At 33.1% G+C, this 18,464-nt stretch overlaps 1 protein-coding gene across 1 annotated transcript; it reads left to right on the top strand.

Annotated features, from left to right (window-relative positions):
* The first annotated feature begins 2,779 nt into the window (after nt 1-2,779).
* Nucleotides 2,780-5,019, top strand: LOC107899820 (uncharacterized). The gene is made up of 3 exons (XM_041095617.1): nt 2,780-2,960; nt 3,007-3,077; nt 4,782-5,019. Exons 1-3 carry the CDS (start codon nt 2,807-2,809, stop codon nt 4,854-4,856), a joined length of 300 nt encoding a protein of 99 aa, XP_040951551.1. The 5' UTR covers nt 2,780-2,806; the 3' UTR covers nt 4,857-5,019.
* Nucleotides 5,020-18,464: the final 13,445 nt, after the last annotated feature.

The following is an 18,464-nucleotide window of genomic DNA, read 5'->3' as shown; positions in this document are numbered from 1 at the left end:
CAATTGATTTGGTTACGTGGAATTTTGGAAAGTCTTAAGCAGAAGCAAAGCAAGTCAACAATTTTGTTTTGTGACAATAGTTCTACTATTTCGGTCACGAAAGATCCAGTTCTTCATAGAAGGACAAAACACATTCGCATTCGATATCACTTCTTGAGGGAACTAGTGAATAATGGTGATGTTCAAGTTGAATATTGCAAGACGGAAGATCAGATGGCTGATATCTTCACAAAGCCTCTAAGTGGACAAGTCTTCAAGAAAAATGTTGAAAGGTTGGGAGTTCAAAGCAAGTTTAATTTAAGGGAGGCATTGTTGGCACATAATTAAATTAACCTTGCACAAATAAATTATGAAAAGTTAGAAGAGTGAAGAGACTTGAATATGAAGAGTGAAAAGACTTGAATATGAATAGTGAAGAGACTTGAAGATGAAAAGTTAAGAGGCTTGAATATGAAAGGATACACACATGCATGAATAGTCACAACTCCTAGCATATAGTGATATAGATGAATAGTCACTTACAACTCCTATATAAAGAGTTGTATGTGATGAAGAATAATTAAAAACTTGTGTGATTGAAATAAAAGCTTATTTGAAAGAATTTTTCCATACAAAATTTATTTCTCTTCTTCATTATATTCTTTATCATTTTCTTTGTTTTATTTCTCCAAATATTAATCATTCAACTACAGAGGTGACGTAAGATAAATCATCTTCTTGTTTTACATCAAAAAAAAATTCTTTCAAATTTACTAAACTTTGATATTTGGGGTTTTTTCATATCCTAGGTTTCACATCAATAATTTTCTTTAATAATAGTTTTTAATTTTTTTTCTTATGTTGAGATTATAAGCTCCTTTTTACTAATAAGTTTTTTTTTTAATTTTCAAATATTTATGTTCAAAATATATACATTCAATGTATATTAAATATTGTTGAAGGCTTTTTTTTGGTAAGGAAAGAAAGCATTACAAACAAGTGAAACAAAATACATTAAGAGATGGCAGAGAAGAAGATTGGAGGAAACTAAGAAGTATTGAGTGCAGTGATAGGTAATAGTTAAAGTGACGAAGCAAGGCTTAGTGAAGAAATAGGTTGAAAGGGTTTAGAGAGTGATTGAGATAATAGCATTTACCAAAATCCCAGAAGTTCCCAAATGAGTTGAGAACTCCTACTTTTAAGTGTAGCGATCAAATTGCAAAATTAGGTTTTGAATAAAAATGATTGAAAGAGATTTTCAGTTACAAAGATATTGGGTGCAACATGTAATAGCTAAGCAGTGAAGCAAGGCTTGGTGAAGAAATAGATTAAAAGGGTTCTAGAGATTATCTTAAACTGCAGCTATTTTGAATATAACTATTCAAATGACAATTGTTCTCAATCTAGTTTTTTTTTGGTAGAGCATTTTTATACCCCCTATCCAGTACGAACACGTGGTATCACGAGAGGATACCTAATAGGCATCCTCGAATGGTCCTCCGCCTCACATCACTTGGCTAGTTTCCCATCTAAAGACTACCCGAATGGTCTCCCATCTTTTATCACCCAACTAGTCACTATTCGGTGACCAATCATTTGAGCACCTCATCCTCCAAGCCACTTGCTTTTAGCAGGAACGCACTCATCTCCAAGAGGGGACCACCAAGGGACCATCAAGGTGTAATAACCTTATAATATTTCAACAAGAAGAATGTCAGAGTAGTACCACACGTGATGACAACCCACATAAAATGGTCTTGCCACTTGGCCGACCACACGATCACCATGTCCCAGATTTGTTGATGACATGGCATTACTGGGCATGAGACCTCCCTCCCTATAAATATACTATAGAACGATGAAGGAGAGATCTTTTGGTCATCTTTGCATCCTCAAGCTTTTACCTGCACACAATCTCCCTTGCTTCCTCATTCCTTATTCACTTATCTCCTTTTTTTGATTCTCCGCCTACTTAAATGAATCAGCCCTTCTAACATCACCTTCTTTTACTTCTTATCTCCTCCTTTGTTATTTGTTGTACACTTATATCGACAAGCATATTCTCAATAATAATTGTTCTTCCATAAAAGATACTAAATAAAGTAGTATTAATACTTATTGGAAATTAACTTTGATAGAAGTTTGGGTTTTCATTTAGATGGTGTAAAAGCGATGATATAGGAGGTTTCTATTAGATGATTAGAAAATCAACAATATTCATTCCCATGCCAAAATCCAGTTGTTTTCTTTTCTTTTCCCTTTTTAATTTATCAAACTTTAGGTGGTGAATTAATGGACCCATCATGAAAACTCAGCTCCAAGTCAACGTTGTAATATCCATATCTTGAAGGGTTAGGGAGTCTCAAAATACGAGACCACTTGCACTTTCTCATTACACAAACGACATACTTCTGTAGGAACCACCTTGCTGTTATCTAGGGCAGTGAAAAAGAATTGAGAATGGGAGGAGAGAATAGGTTTGCAAACTCTCTTATTTCAATCAACTTGAAATTTATATAAGTTTTATTATTAGATCAGTGACGTGATTAGCATGTTTATGTTATTTTTTGTATCTTAATAATATTTAAAGAAATATAATTACCAATTTTAACACATTAATAATTCATGTTTTATAAATTTTAACATTTCCCACAGCTCTAGCCTAACATGAATCCAAATATGCAAAAAAGGCATCGGATTCCCAGACAACATTTAACATAAACAAGAAGTTAACCTAGTTTTCAAATTATGTAATGATTAAGTAAACCAATATGTCCACTATAAATGCGTTGCTCTCCTTCATTAAAGACCCACAATTTTTTTGGCAATGATGAAGAATATCCAAGTTTTAGCTTATATGATCTTTGCATTTCTTCTTCTTTCAGCTTCTCAATCTCATTTCTCAATAGCTTTAAGGATTCCAGCCATTGAAACAGGCAAGTTTTTCTCAGTGTTTTTTTGGGGACCAAATCTCTCTTTTTTTGGGGGACCAATTTTATAACATTTGTAATCTTTTGTTTTTTATAGTTGATTATGATTTGAAGATTAGTACTGCAAGACAAACACAAAATCCTTCCAACAGGTTCTCGTTAGCTTGGGTGAGTTTTCTTATTGCTAAATATACTTACGATCTAGGTTATATAAGACTGAGTTGGGTTTGATTTTATCGAGCATTTCAGATTTTTCTAATTCTCTCTTGATAATTCAGTTTGATTTTCAATTCTTTAGTATTATATTTGGGGATAAATCCCAAAATTACATATGAACTTTGGTTCAATATGTAATATTATACGTTTATTTTTAAAATGATTCATATCGTCAAGTGTACCCATTCAAAATTTCATTCCAATCAAATAATCTGCAGCTGCCAATATATCTCATGATAACAAAAATATATTGTTCTAAGGTATATTATAATTCAATCTCTGGTTCATATTTCGTCAACCAATCCTTTCTAATTCACATCTTTGCTGAAAGAATTTCTTTTGTAATTCCTTACAAAAGGATTCAGAAAATACCGGATCCCCGCCTACACAAAAAAATTGTTGATAAAACTCCAAAATGGCATTTTCTTTTGACCCAATTCTTTTTTCCTTATTGGTTAGGAAAGACAAGAAAATCTGAACTTTGATTTTATGCAATTTTATAAATAAAATATTAATTTAATTTAATTTTCAAAAATTACTAACACAGTTATCTATATAGGAACATTTTAAGTTTGCATATTACAATACAAATAATTATATATAGTTAACATAAAAATAAGTTAATGTATTTATTCCCTTAAATGGGTACAATTGAATTGAATTGAAGTTTCTTGTATACATTTGAGCAACAATCAAACTATTATATGTATAATTGTACCAAATAAAAATTCATGTATCAAATTTCACATCATATCATAGTTTATGTATAGTTTTAACTCTATTTTTTAGTTTTGAATTTTCAAATTCTATTTTGAAAAAACTGGTTTTTTTTAAGGCTTTTGGATATTAATTGATAAAGCTTCAAAAAAAATTCATAAATATCTTTAAAATTATTTTTTTAAGTAAATAAAAATAATCAATATTTTTAAAAATCGGTTTTATATGGCGTTTTTTTATTTGTTTTAACTGTTTTAAATATAAAATATTTATTTTTACATTATAAAAAATTTTAAAATTAATTTTAAAAAAATAGTGGAAACACTATAATTAAGAGGATGTAACCAAATTGCGTTCGAAGAAGTTAAGATTAACTTTTATTATTGATTTTAATTTTTAAAGTTGGAACTCGATTCAAAAATGAAATTTTAAATTACTCAAGTTTATTTAATTAGTCTAAACTAAACTTATTTACACGCTAAAGTTGAGCTTTAATTCTCATTTGAACACAAGCTTTTAAAGTCAACTTTTATGACATTCGAATCCAATTCTCTCCATAATTAAGTTGTTCAAACTTGACTCTATAATAACCAATGAAATTTGAGTGTCTTTCCAAATCAAACACAAATAGCTTATGAACATAAATGGTTTGATTCTTATTAATTTAAGGTTAAGATTTAGAGTGTCGGGTTTAGAAAAATTAGACTAAATAAATTCATATATATTTAAGTTGCATCTAAAATTATTTTTAGAAAAACTAAATAAGACGTTCTAATAATTATATTTTAAATAATAATTTAAAATAATTATATATATTATATTTTCATTTTATACCATGTAAGTATAATCACAATACATTACATAAGCATATATTTGCCCGTTGTTCGATTATGAAGAAATGGCTGACAAGAACAATGATTCCGCAACTTGGAAACACAGGTGAAAGACAACATGCGAAAGGTTCCATCTGCCCCAAACCCCAGTGGGAACCGCCATCCGCCATCCAAACCATGAATATCAAGGATTCAACCCTTTGATATTTCCTTATTTTGATCAACAGTTTTGCATATTGTGATAGACATTTCCATTGCTTAATTTTTCCTGTATTTGCATTCTATAAGGGTTTCAGTGTATAATATAGGTGGTTCTATTTCAATGAATACCATTGTTTCGCTTTGCTAAACTCTACTTGCTTATTGCATCTGCTGAATGGATGTTAAATTGAAAATCTAGTATAATTTAAACTAAGAGTAAAGCCAAAAATTTATTTTAGGATAGTTTGAAATGAATAATAAATTTTTGAGAGTACCAAAATATAATTTTATCATTATATGAATTTATGATTTCACAAACTTTGAAGGGTCTCTATAGCAATTTTATCATAATTATGGGTCCAAGGTCGTTGCCTACCCCTTGTCTTCTCCTCTAATCCAAACAAAGGAAAGGATGTTATTTTCCTTTACTTTTCTTTCCCTAGTTTTAATGCAATCTAAACGAGTTGAATCTACCAATTGAATATTAATTCGGCTGGCACTGATAATGTTGCCAATGCAGGAGGACATGGGTTCGAACACACTGGAGCGCATTTATCCTCTTATTTAAAGGTTAGAAGGGATTATAGGTAATTCTAAATATTGTATCCAAAAAAAAATAGAGTTGAACCCATATTATTATAGAACTTTTCTCCTCTAGTGGTAAGACCCTTAAAATATTTTCTTTTAAAATTTAGCTAATAATAAATATAGGTGGAGTGGGACTAAATTGTCCTTAGATTTGTATTTTTTTTATTTAAAGATAATGTAAAAGTATAAAAAGACGAACGTGGCACTATAATAATATTAAGGGTAAACCACACGATTAGTCACTAAATTATAGGTAAGTTTTCGTTTAGGTCACTTAATTAAAAAAGTTACAATTTGGTCACTGAACTATTCCAAAGTTTTTGAATAGTGACTTAAATTAAAAAATTTGAATAGTTCAGTGACTTAAATGAAAACTTTTGAATAGTTCAGTGACCAAAACGAAAACTTACCCATATGTTAGTGACTAATGGTATAGTTTACTCTGATATTAATTATAATTTAAAATATAAGGTATTATTGTGGGTTTTTTACCCAAATAATATTAAAAATATATATACCTAAATGGGTTGTTACAAGAATTATGTACCAAAATGGTACGTTTAAATGGGTGGAGGGTGGTGCATAGGCTGCACCACCCAGATTTTCTAACACCAATCAACATGAAAAAAATAAATAAACAAAATAATGGTGGAGGCCTGTAGATAGGCGGCACCCAAGGTAAAATACGAGTCGTATACGGTAAAAACTGGACTCAAAAACTGACCCGCTACCACGATGGGACAGCACACTGGGTCACGCCTAGGGAAGAGGCGGCACCCAGTGATGGAGAAGACAGCACAGGCGGCACTGGTGACGCCTCTGGCAGAGGCAACACCATGGTGGCAGGTGCAGGCGATGGGACGGCTCATGCAGGGTATTTGTTGTATTGTGTGTTTAGGGACCTTATAATGGTCCCCAAGGTTCATTTTTGGCCGATGAGTGAAGGAGAAGAAAAGAAGAATGAGAGGGCAGGAAGGGAAGGGAAGGGAAGGGAAAAAGAAAGAAAAAAAGAGAAGGAGAAAGAGAAGGACAAAAAATAAATAGAAAAGGAAAGGAAAGTTTGTTTTGTTGTTTAGGGAAGATTAGGTCTTTAAGAAAAGGTAATTTTTTTGTTATAAATTAATGGATTAATGTTAATTTAATTTGTTTTTGTTGTTATTATTGTTGATTTAATTCGGATTTAATTTTTAATTTTATTTTTGTAAAGTATTATTTGGTTAAAAAGAGCTATTAAGGTATGTTTGTATTTATTTTATATTTTCATTCATTCATAATTTATTTTTAATGTTTTTTTTTTAATGTAATTTATTTGTTATGTGTGTTATAGGTTGATTAGATTTATTTTTTATGAAATTTATTTGGCATGTTATTTTGATTATTTTAATATTTTTTATTTTTTATGTAGGTAAAAGATGAGACCATTGATATGAAATTTGGAATTTATTAGATAAATTAGGAATTAGTTTATATGTTCTAATTTTTTAAGATTTTATAATTGAGAATAAGAGTTTATGTTTTTAAATTTTATTTTATGTTATTTATAAATATTATAAATGAAATTTCTTTTGAAGTTCTATTCAAAAAAAATTATATTTTTTTGACAATAATTAAGTTGGCATGTTATTATATATATTATATTTCAAACCAATACATTTTACTTATTATCATTTTAAAATAATAATAATAATATTTGTATTTATTATGTATCGTTTATGTTATGTTTTTGTTATATTTTTTTATTGGCATGTTATTTTTTATTTTTTTAATATGAACTTTTTATTTTTTATGTAGGTAAAAGATCAAACCATTGAGATGAAATTTGTGAATAGAACCATTGAGTTGGAGTTTGAGTTGGAATTTATAAGATATATTTATTTTGTTAATGTAGTATAGCAAAAGATATGATGTGGACAAAACTATTTGGTATGTTTTTTGTAATTAAAAGCAATATATAAAATTTAGGTATTTTTATAAATATTTAAATCCATCAAACTTTGAAATTAATAACTGAAATTTCTTTTGAAATTGCAGGTATCGCAATGGGTTCATTGATTAAGAACGATGGTCACATATCAAACACAATTAATAATATGGTAATATATTGTTATTTGTTAACCATAGGTTCCCTTAAAAAAAGATCTACGTAATTTACGGAAATAAATTATGTTATTATAACTATTTTCTGTAATTTAATACTGTCAAGGCCCGTATCGTGCGTTAAGGGGTCGGGTGAATGGTTTACGATATTCTCCAGATGAACAACTGATGTCATACTTGGAGTTAGCTAGATTCGGGTCAGCAGCATTGATCTGGACGTTTGACTTGCGGTACGATTTAATATCCGCATTGGTCTAGCATTGACGCCCAGAGACCCACACTTTCATTTATCGTATGGGGAGTGCACTGTCACTCTGGAGGATGTTGCATTGCAACTTGGGCTCCCAATCGACAGGAATGCCGTAACGGGCGTAAGTACAATAGCTAAGCCGGCTTCCCTTTGTTATAGCCTACTAGGAGTCTCGTCCTCGCCTGACGATGCTGAGTCCAAATTTACAGGCTTGAAATTTTCATGGCTGAAAGCCACTTTTGAAACTTTTCAATTAATGCCACTGAGAATGAGGTGATGTGCGCAGCTCAAGCGTACATTATACATATTATAGGGGGTGTACTGATGCCAGATGGGAACAACAACAGGGTTCATTTGATGTATTTACCCCTATTAGTTGATTTGCAGAATGTTCGCTCGTATAGTTGGGGTTCCGCAGTTCTGGCTATGTTGTATCATAAGCTTTGTCAGACGACAAAGCCTGATGTCGTAGACATAGGCAGATGCCTTCTATTGCTGTAGTCATGGGCTCTTTATCGGATGTCATTCTTGGCATCGGTTAGGCACTAACCATATGTATTTCCACTAGTGAACAAGTGATAAAATTTTACTTGTTATTAATTGACATTTTTTTCTAATGATACTATTCTAACGATACTATTCAAACATGTAATTTGTTTTCATAGATGGAGTCTTTATCTGGGTATTGGGAGGTCGTACACTGTCCCGATATATCGTCTGATGATTGAACAACATGCTAGGGAAGGGGTAAGCTATTCCAATATTCATGACATGTAATTACTTTGTATAGCTTACTCGAATCGTGTTAAATTTTAACCATGTTATTAATTGTGTACTTTATCTGGATGTCGTATCGGAGACCATATATTGCGACTGTTATAGCCTCGTCTGCCCACATTTATTCTCACCTATGGTGCATTAATGCACAAATTATCAATTTCTAGACAACCAAGTGGTATAACTAGAATTAAGCACTTTGGCAGTTTGGTTGCATCCAGTACATCCCGGATCCTCCAATGCAGGTGGGGAAGATTCACGGGATCAACAAGAGAGGAAAACATAGAAATAATTTGAGGGTTGTGCACCGAAAATATGTTGCATTGTGGGATAATAGGATGGCGCAGAGACCTCAGATGGATATTTCTTCCGATTTGCAACCATCGTTAGAGTACATACAATGGTACTCTAGTACGGGAAAACCATATATACTTGGTGGGCAGTCGACTGTAGTCCTCCCGCACATGCATCGACCTGGGGCATACGAGCCAGTGTCCGATATAAAGGTCAAACCAGAGCCTGAGCCCGAGCCCGAGCCCGAGCGGTCGCATACACATTCCATTGGTAGTTCTTATCATTCGGTGTAACACCCCTAACCCGTCTCCGTCGCCGAATTTAGGGTTACGAGGCATTACCGAACAAACACAACCATTTTTAAAACCAATCTGATCACAACATGAAAATTTAATTACTTTTGCATAGCTATTATAATTTACAATCAAAATGTAGTTAACATCGTACTCAAACCTATACATGCCAAAAGATTAAGTTCAAATTTTTAACAAAATACCCAAAAGAAGTCGATAGTGTGATGGACTATACTGATGATCCCCGAGCTCGTAACGCGTCTCCAAAATCTATAAAATCAAATGAACGAAAACAAACAAAGTAAGCTTTTATAGCTTAGTAAGTCTATAACATAACAACAAAAATATACATATATATTAACAATTACTTATGGACAAATGCATACATAATTATCAACAATTAAAACCGAATGTATATACACTTTATTACTTGCACACTTTCGAATTCACATATGTACTTATCATGTGCATAAAATTTGTCATACTCATATATACCAACCATCTATTATATTCGTTTGTATATATATAGACTCATTTGAATTTATACCTGAATACATAGCTAATACGTACATTCAAATATATATATACATATTCATCATATACATTTAAATGAGTACATTTATATATATATCCCAATTGCATACATAAGCAATTATCAAACACATAGGCTCAACTTATATGTATTTAACAATCGCATATACCTAATGTACATATGCCTTTATTATTTGTATACACCAAATACATACAACTATGTTTAACCACGGCATAAACCAAAATGTAGATGTATACTCACCAAGCGTATAAAAACCTAATGTTTATGTATACATCGATTTCATATAACCAAAATCATAGATATAACAATTGCATATTTTCACATAATTTAAATAGATTCACCGGCACTTAGCCTGCTAGGTTTTAAAACCTGATTCAGTACACCGGCTTTTAGCCTGCTAGACCTATAGTCCGAAATGTATCACCGGCATTAAGCCTGCTAGATGTAAAGTCTGAATTATTTCACCGGCATCAAGCCTGCTAGGCACATAGCTTGAATAACTGAGATGCAAAGTTAATCTTTCATATAAATTTTTATAACACACATAGATCTTTCTCAAAAACTATATCTCGATAAGAATTGTTTTATATTCAACTCTTCATAGCAACCTCACATTCGAACCACATATACATAATTCACAACATTAAGTTCAACTCAAGAAACTCAAATCCTATTTTCGATTCACATGTACAATTATATATAATTATTAACATTAGATTCAACTTAAAGAAACTTGTATCTTACATTCTAACCTCTTATATATATATATATTTCATATCATTTCATTCAATTCAAAACATTGCATCATTTATTCGAACCACATATACACATACAATTTATATCATTAAATTCAACTTAAAGAATTTGTATTACACATTCGAACAATATCATATATTTATTTAATATATGCTATTAACTTCATCTTATTAAACTCAAGCATGCATGATATCATATATTCAATATTTGTAAAATAAAATTTCAACATTCCAATTTCTACTTGTATATCCGACTAACAATATGAAAATAACAAAGCTAATTCAACTTATTAAACTTAAAACATACATTCGGCTAACAAATTTGTATAATTCATAAAATCAAATTTAGCTTATAGAACATAAAATTCAGCTTATAGAACATATATATATTCTAATTTAATGACATACATTTGCTATTAGACTTACCTCGGATATCAGCAGACACGATCGACTATTCGATTACTTTTGTTTTTCCCCGATCCAAATTCGTTTTCTTCGTCTCTTGATCTAAACATAATCAAATTTAACTTTTTTATTCATAAAAACATTCAATTAAGTCCAAAAATACATAAATGGGAAAATTACCATTTTGCCCCTCACATTTTGCACTTTTTGCAATTTAGCCCTTTTTACACAAAACACAAAATACACAAAATTTGCCCATACTACTCAAGGGCCGAATATTCATGGTTCTCATACAAGTCCACACATTGCATTTATTTCACATTTTAGTCCCTCAAAAATTTATTTTCACAATTTAGCCCTAAACACTCAAATTCATCAAAAATCCCAAGACAAAACATGTTAATCTAAGACATATCTTCCATTATTCATCATCAAACATCACAAAACACAAATATTCATCAATGGCATAACTCAAAATATTCATTAAAATCAGAAATTCAAGCATGGGTCGGGTAGTATTCAAAGCAACGATATCAAAAACGTAAAAATCATCAAAAACCGAAGCAAAAACATACCTTAATTAGACCTAAAGATAGCCGATATTTGTTGTTCTATTTCCCTTTCTTTTTCTTTTCTATATTCGGCCAAGATGAAGAACATGGCCCTTTTAATTTGTTATATTAAACATATATTAGATTTATTTTTAATTTACTATATTAACCTTTACATATATATATAACATATATAATAAGGTTACATTAGTCCTTTGCCACCCACTAACTTACTTAGTGATTATTTGCATAATAAAACCTCTAAGTTATAAAGACAACAACAATTAACTGCTTTTATAATTAACCCCTAAATTTTCATTTTACGCGATTAAGCCCTTTTATTAAATCGAACACTTAAACGACGAAATTAAAACACGAAAATTTCACACAATCAAATGCACACAAAATAAACACGCAAAATAATATTAATAATATTTTTCTAATTCGGATTTGTGGTCCCGAAACTACTATTTCGATTAGGGTTAAAACCGGGTTGTTACAACTCTCCCCCTTTAGGGATTTTCGTCCCCGAAAATTCTTACCGGTGAATAGGTTTGGATAACGCTCTTTCATCGTATCTTCTGACTCCCAAGTTGCTTCTTCAACTCCGTGTTTATGCCACAATACTTTAACTAACGGAATTTTCTTATTCCGTAATTCTTTGATCTCACGAGCCAGAATGCTAATCGGTTCTTCTTCATATGACATATCAGAGTTAATTTCAATCTCTGTCGGACTAATTACATGTGAAGGGTCAGATCGGTATCTCCTGAGCATCGAAACATGAAATACATTGTGAATCTTTTCTAATTCAGGTGGTAACATCAATCTATAAGCAACCGGTCCGACACGCTCTATAATCTCATACGGTCCAATGAATCTTGGACTCAATTTGCCTTTACGACCGAATCTGAGTATTTTCTTCCACGGTGATACTTTCAAAAACACTTTGTCCCCGATCTGAAATTCTATATCCTTTCTTTTCAAATTCGCATAAGATTTATGACGGTCCGATGCTGATTTCAGACTATCCCGAATCACTTTCACTTTCTGTTCGGTCTCTTTAATCAAATCAACCCCGTGTATCTTATTTTCACTGAGCTCGGTCCAATACAATGGTGTACGACATTTACAACCGTACAAAGCTTCGTAAGGTGCCATTTTGATACTAGATTGAAAGTTATTATTATAAGCAAATTCAATCAAAGGTAAGTATCGTTCCTACGTACCTTCAAACTCGAGAATGCAACATCTCAGCATGTCCTCAAGTATCTGAATGATTTGCTCAGATTGACCATCCGTTTGCGGATGAAAAGTTGTGCTAAAATGTAGTTTCGTACCTAAAGCATTTTGTAATTTCTTCCAAAACCGCGATGTAAATCTCGGGTCTCTGTCCGAAATAATAGAAATAGGCACTCCGTGCAATCTCACAATCTGAGAAATGTACAATTCAGCAAGTTTATCAAGTAAATAATCAATACGAACCGGAATAAAGTGAGCCGATTTTGTCAATCTATCAACAACAACCCAAATTGCGTCTTTCTTGCTGGGTGTTAACGGTAAACCGGATACAAAATCCATCGTAACTCTGTCCCATTTCCATTCAGGTATCATGATCAGCTGAAGCAACCCAGATGGTACCTGATGCTTGGCTTTAACTTGCTGACAAATTAAACATTTCGAAACAAAGTCAGAAATGTCTCGTTTCATACCATGCCACCAATAGTGCTGTTTCAGATCGTTATACATTTTTGTACTTCCCGGATGAACAGAAAATCGGCTATTATGAGCTTCATTCAAAATCATCTGGATTAACTTTGAATTTCTCGGAACACATAATCGATTTCTGAATCTCAAACAATCCTCAGCATCAACTAGAAATTCTGAATCAACATTTAAGTCACACTGAGCTCGTTTTGCAAGTAAATCATTATCGACCTTCTGGGCTTCACAAATCTGTTGAACAAATAACGGTTTTGCTTTCAACTCAGCTACTATCGCACCATCATCAGACATAACCATATGTGCGTTCATTGCACTCAAAGCAAACAGTGATTTTTGACTTAGGGCGTCAGCAACAACATTAGCTTTTCCCGGATGATAGTCAATCACAAGCTCATAATCTTTCAACAATTCTAACCATCGACGCTGTCTCAAATTCAGATCTTTCTGAGTCATCAAATATTTCAGGCTTTTGTGATCAGAATAAACATGACATCTTTCGCCAAACAGATAGTGACGCCATATTTTTAACGCAAATACAATAGCGGCCAATTCCAGATCATGCGTCGGATAGTTCTTTTCATGCGGCTTTAACTGTCTCGAGGCATAGGCTACAACTTTGCCTTCCTGCATCAAAACACAGCCCAAACCATTTAAAGATACATCACTATAGATAACAAACTCTTTACCCGATTCGGGTTGGACTAGGATTGGAGCTTCGGTCAAAAGAACTTTCGACTGATCAAAGCTTTTCTGACACTTTTCTGACCACTCAAACTTAACGTCTTTTTGTAGTAACTTTGTCATCGGGGTCGCAATTATAGAAAACCCTTTCACAAAACGTCTATAATAGCCAGCAAGCCCCAGAAAGCTTCGAACTTCCGAAATATTCCTCGGAGGTTTCCAATCAAGTATAGCTGAAATTTTACTCGGATCAACCCGTATACCCGATGCTGATACAACATGGCCCAGAAAACTGACTTCACATAACCAGAACTCACATTTACTAAACTTTGCATACAACTGCTTATCTCGCAAAGTTTGTAACACAAATCTCAGATGTTCGGCATACTCATTTTCGTCACGAGAGTAGATCAAAATGTCATCAATAAATACTACCACAAATCAATCCAGATACTTCCTAAAGATCTGATTCATCAAATCCATGAAAATAGCAGGCGCATTAGTAAGTCCGAAAGGCATAACAAGAAACTCATAATGTCCGTACCTCGTTCAGAAAGCAGTCTTTCGCACATCAGAGTCTTTAACTCGCAACTGATAGTAGCCTGATCTCAGATCTATCTTCAAAAACACAGTAGCCCCTTTCAACTGATCGAACAAATCATCAATCCGTGGTAACGGATACTTATTCTTTATAGTCACCTTATTGAGTTGTCGGTAATCAATGCACATTCTCATCGTTCCGTCTTTCTTTCTCACAAATAGAACTAGTGCACCCCAAGGAGAGAAACTCGGTCGTGCAAAACCTTTATCAGTCAACTCTTGCAACTGTACTTTCAATTCTTTTAATTCGGTAGGTGCCATACAGTACAGAGCTATTGAGATTGGAGTCGTCCCTGGTACTAACTCAATACCAAACTCTACCTCTCGAATTGGTGGCAAACCCGGTAATTCTTCGGGAAACACGTCTGAATACTCACACACTACTGGCACAGATTCAATCTTCTTTTCGATCACTTTACTACCAAGAACAAATGCAATATAAGCTTCACAACCTTTTCTTACATACTTCTGAGCCGACATCGAGGATATTATTGCTGGTAAACCATTCAGATCATTAGATTCAATCCGAATAATCTCATTATTCTGACACCGTAGATCAATAGTTTTCCGTTTGCAGTTACTATAGCATCATGCATAGTTAACCAATCCATACCCAGAATTATATCAAACTCGTCGAATGGTAACAACATCAAATCAGCCAGAAAACATAAATCTCGAATCATCAACGGACAATTCTTGCACACTTTGTCAACCAAAACACACCGGCCCAGGGGGTTCGATACTTTAATTACAAACTCAGTAGACTCAACAGGCAAAGTCTTACTGAATACTAAAGTCTCACACACATAAGAATGAGTCGAACCAGGATCAATCAATGCAATAACATTAGTATCATAAAGAGTGAAAGTACCAGTAATAACATCTGGAGAAGAAGCCTCCTCCCGAGCACGGATGGCATATGCTCTGGCAGGTGCACGAGCCTCAGATCGATCTACCGTGTCTTTTGTTCCTCTCTGACTGTCACTTACATTACTCAAATGCCTCGGCGGTCTACCTCATACTGGCACATTACTCGGTCTGGTATTCTGTACAGTGTTTTGCTCAGCTACCATTGGACACTCTCGAATGAAATGATCCTTTGAACCGCACTTAAAGCAAGACCGATCATGTAATCTGCAATCTCCAGGGTGCCATTTCCCATAATGCTTGCACTCTGATCTATTTTGTCGAACACTACCAACGCTAGCAACTGAAGTAGCTCGTGAACTCACAGGGGGTCGATCTCGATCATACTTAGGAGACCCTGCAGTAGCTTTAGATCGGCTATGATCCTCTCTGGATTTCCTTGAGATCGACTGAAATGATTTACTGAATGATCTTTTGCGAGAATCTCGAGCTTCATAGTCAGCTTTCCTCTTCTCTTTCCCGAGCTCCTCAGCTTTACAAGCTCGTTCAACAAGTACTATGAACTCTTTTATCTCAAGTATGCCAACTAACAGTTTAATATCTTCATTCAGCCCATCTTCAAATCTTTTACACATGATAGCTTCAGTCGAAATACATTCTCGAGCATATCTACTGAGTCTCACAAATTTCCGTTCATATTCTGTCACTGTCATACGACCCTGTTTCAATTCAAGAAATTCCTTACGCTTCTGATCAATGAATCTCTGGCTGATGTATTTCTTACGGAACTCAATCTGAAAGAATTCCCAGGTCACTCGCTCTTTCGGAACCACCGATACTAGTGTATTCTACCAGTGATATGCAGTGTCCCGTAGCAAAGATATGGCACATTTCAAGCACTCATCAGAGGTGCAAGATAACTCATCAAACACTCGAATAGTATTATCAAGCCAGAATTCAGCTCGCTCAGCATCATCATCATCAGTAGCTCTGAACTCTTCGACCCCGTGTTTTTGAATTTTGTCAACCGGAGGCTTAAGTAATCTCATCGAATCACTTACTTGGGGTATAACAGGAATCGAAGGTGGATTAGTCGGGGGTGGAGGTTGTTGTGCAACCGGATTAGTTCGGACATATTGAGTAAACCAGTCATTCATCATTTGGTAGAAGGCTTGTTTAGCCTCTCCCTCCTGGTTACTCGAGGTCGGTTGAGAATCTACCGGCTCTGTCCCTTGCGTGGGAGCAGGCGCTATACTCTCAACATCATCGGCTACGGCTCGTTCGGGATCCATTACTATACGAAAACACATTTTTAGATGTCAGCAGTCATCACACTATCTCAGTATAAAAATTATGGCATGTATAGCTAGACTCATACACACTACGTTAGTCCGACAATCGACTAAACCGTAGCTCTGATACCAATAAAATGTAACACCCCTAACCCGTCTCCATCGTCGAATTTAGGGTTACGAGGCATTACCGAACAAACACAACCATTTTTAAAACCAATCTGATCACAACATGAAAATTTAATTACTTTTGCATAGCTATTATAATTTACAATCAAAATGTAGTTAACATCGTACTCAAACCTATACATGCCATAAGATTAAGTTCAAATTTTTAACAAAATACCCAAAAGAAGTCGATAGTGTGATGGACTATACTGATGATCCCCGAGCTCGTAACGCGTCTCCAAAATCTATAAAATCAAATGAACGAAAACAAACAAAGTAAGCTTTTATAGCTTAGTAAGTCTATAGCATAACAACAAAAATATACATATATATTAACAATTACTTATGGACAAATGCATACATAATTATCAACAATTAAAACCGAATGTATATACACTTTATTACTTGCACACTTTCGAATTCACATATGTACTTATCATGTGCATAAAATTTGTCATACTCATATATACCAACCATCTATTATATTCGTTTGTATATATATAGACTCATTTGAATTTATACCTGAACACATAGCTAATACGTACATTCGAATATAAATATACATATTCATCATATACATTTAAATGAGTACATTTATATATATATATCCCAATTGCATACATAAGCAATTATCAAACACATAGGCTTAACTTATATGTATTTAACAACCGCATATACCTAATGTACATATGCCTTTATTATTTGTATACACCAAATGCATACAACTATGTTTAACCACAGCATAAACCGAAATGTAGATGTATACTCACCAAGCGTATAAAAACCTAATGTTTATGTATTCATCGATTTCATATAACCAAAATCATAGATATAACAATTGCATATTTTCACATAATTTAAATAGATTCACCGGCACTTAGCCTGCTAGGTTTTAAAACCTGATTCAGTACACCGGCTTTTAGCCTGCTAGACCTATAGTCCGAAATGTATCACCGGCGTTAAGCCTGCTAGACGTAAAGTCTGAATTATTTCATCGGCATCAAGCCTGCTAGGCACATAGCCTGAATAACTGAGATGCAAAGTTAATCTTTCATATAAATCTTTATAACACACATAGATCTTTCTCAAAAACTATATCTCGATAAGAATTGTTTTATATTCAACTCTTCATAGCAACCTCACATTCGAACCACATATACATAATTCACAACATTAAGTTCAACTCAAGAAACTCAAATCCTATTTTCGATTCACATGTACAATTATATATAATTATTAACATTAGATTCAACTTAAAGAAACTTGTATCTTACATTCTAACCTCTTATATATATATATATATATTTCATATCATTTCATTCAATTCAAAACATTGCATCATTTATTCGAACCACATATACACATACAATTTATATCATTAAATTCAACTTAAAGAATTTGTATTACACATTCGAACAATATCATATATTTATTTAATATATGCTATTAACTTCATCTTATTAAACTCAAGCATGCATGATATAACATATTCAATATTTGTAAAATAAAATTTCAACATTCCAATTTCTAGTTGTATATCCGGCTAACAATATGAAAATAACAAAGCTAATTCAACTTATTAAACTTAAAACATACATTCGGCAAACAAATTTGTATAATTCATAAAATCAAATTTAGCTTATAGAACATAAAATTCGGCTTATAGAACATATATATATTCTAATTTAATGA

Source organism: Gossypium hirsutum, chromosome D06 (assembly GCF_007990345.1).
Source record: "Gossypium hirsutum isolate 1008001.06 chromosome D06, Gossypium_hirsutum_v2.1, whole genome shotgun sequence".
Taxonomy (NCBI): domain Eukaryota; kingdom Viridiplantae; phylum Streptophyta; class Magnoliopsida; order Malvales; family Malvaceae; genus Gossypium; species Gossypium hirsutum.
This window is presented reverse-complemented; position numbering and strand designations above follow the sequence as displayed.

What these genes read in the sequence shown, in the direction of transcription:
- LOC107899820 (XM_041095617.1), top strand. Translation starts at nt 2,807, where the DNA reads ATGATGAAGAATATCCAAGTTTTAGCTTATATGATCTTTGCATTTCTT. An exon ending in GGGACCAAATCTCTCTTTTT is followed by an intron (nt 2,961 to 3,006) that starts TTGGGGGACCAA and finishes TGTTTTTTATAG; the next exon opens with TTGATTATGATTTGAAGATT. An exon ending in ACAGGTTCTCGTTAGCTTGG is followed by an intron (nt 3,078 to 4,781) that starts GTGAGTTTTCTT and finishes TTGGAAACACAG; the next exon opens with GTGAAAGACAACATGCGAAA.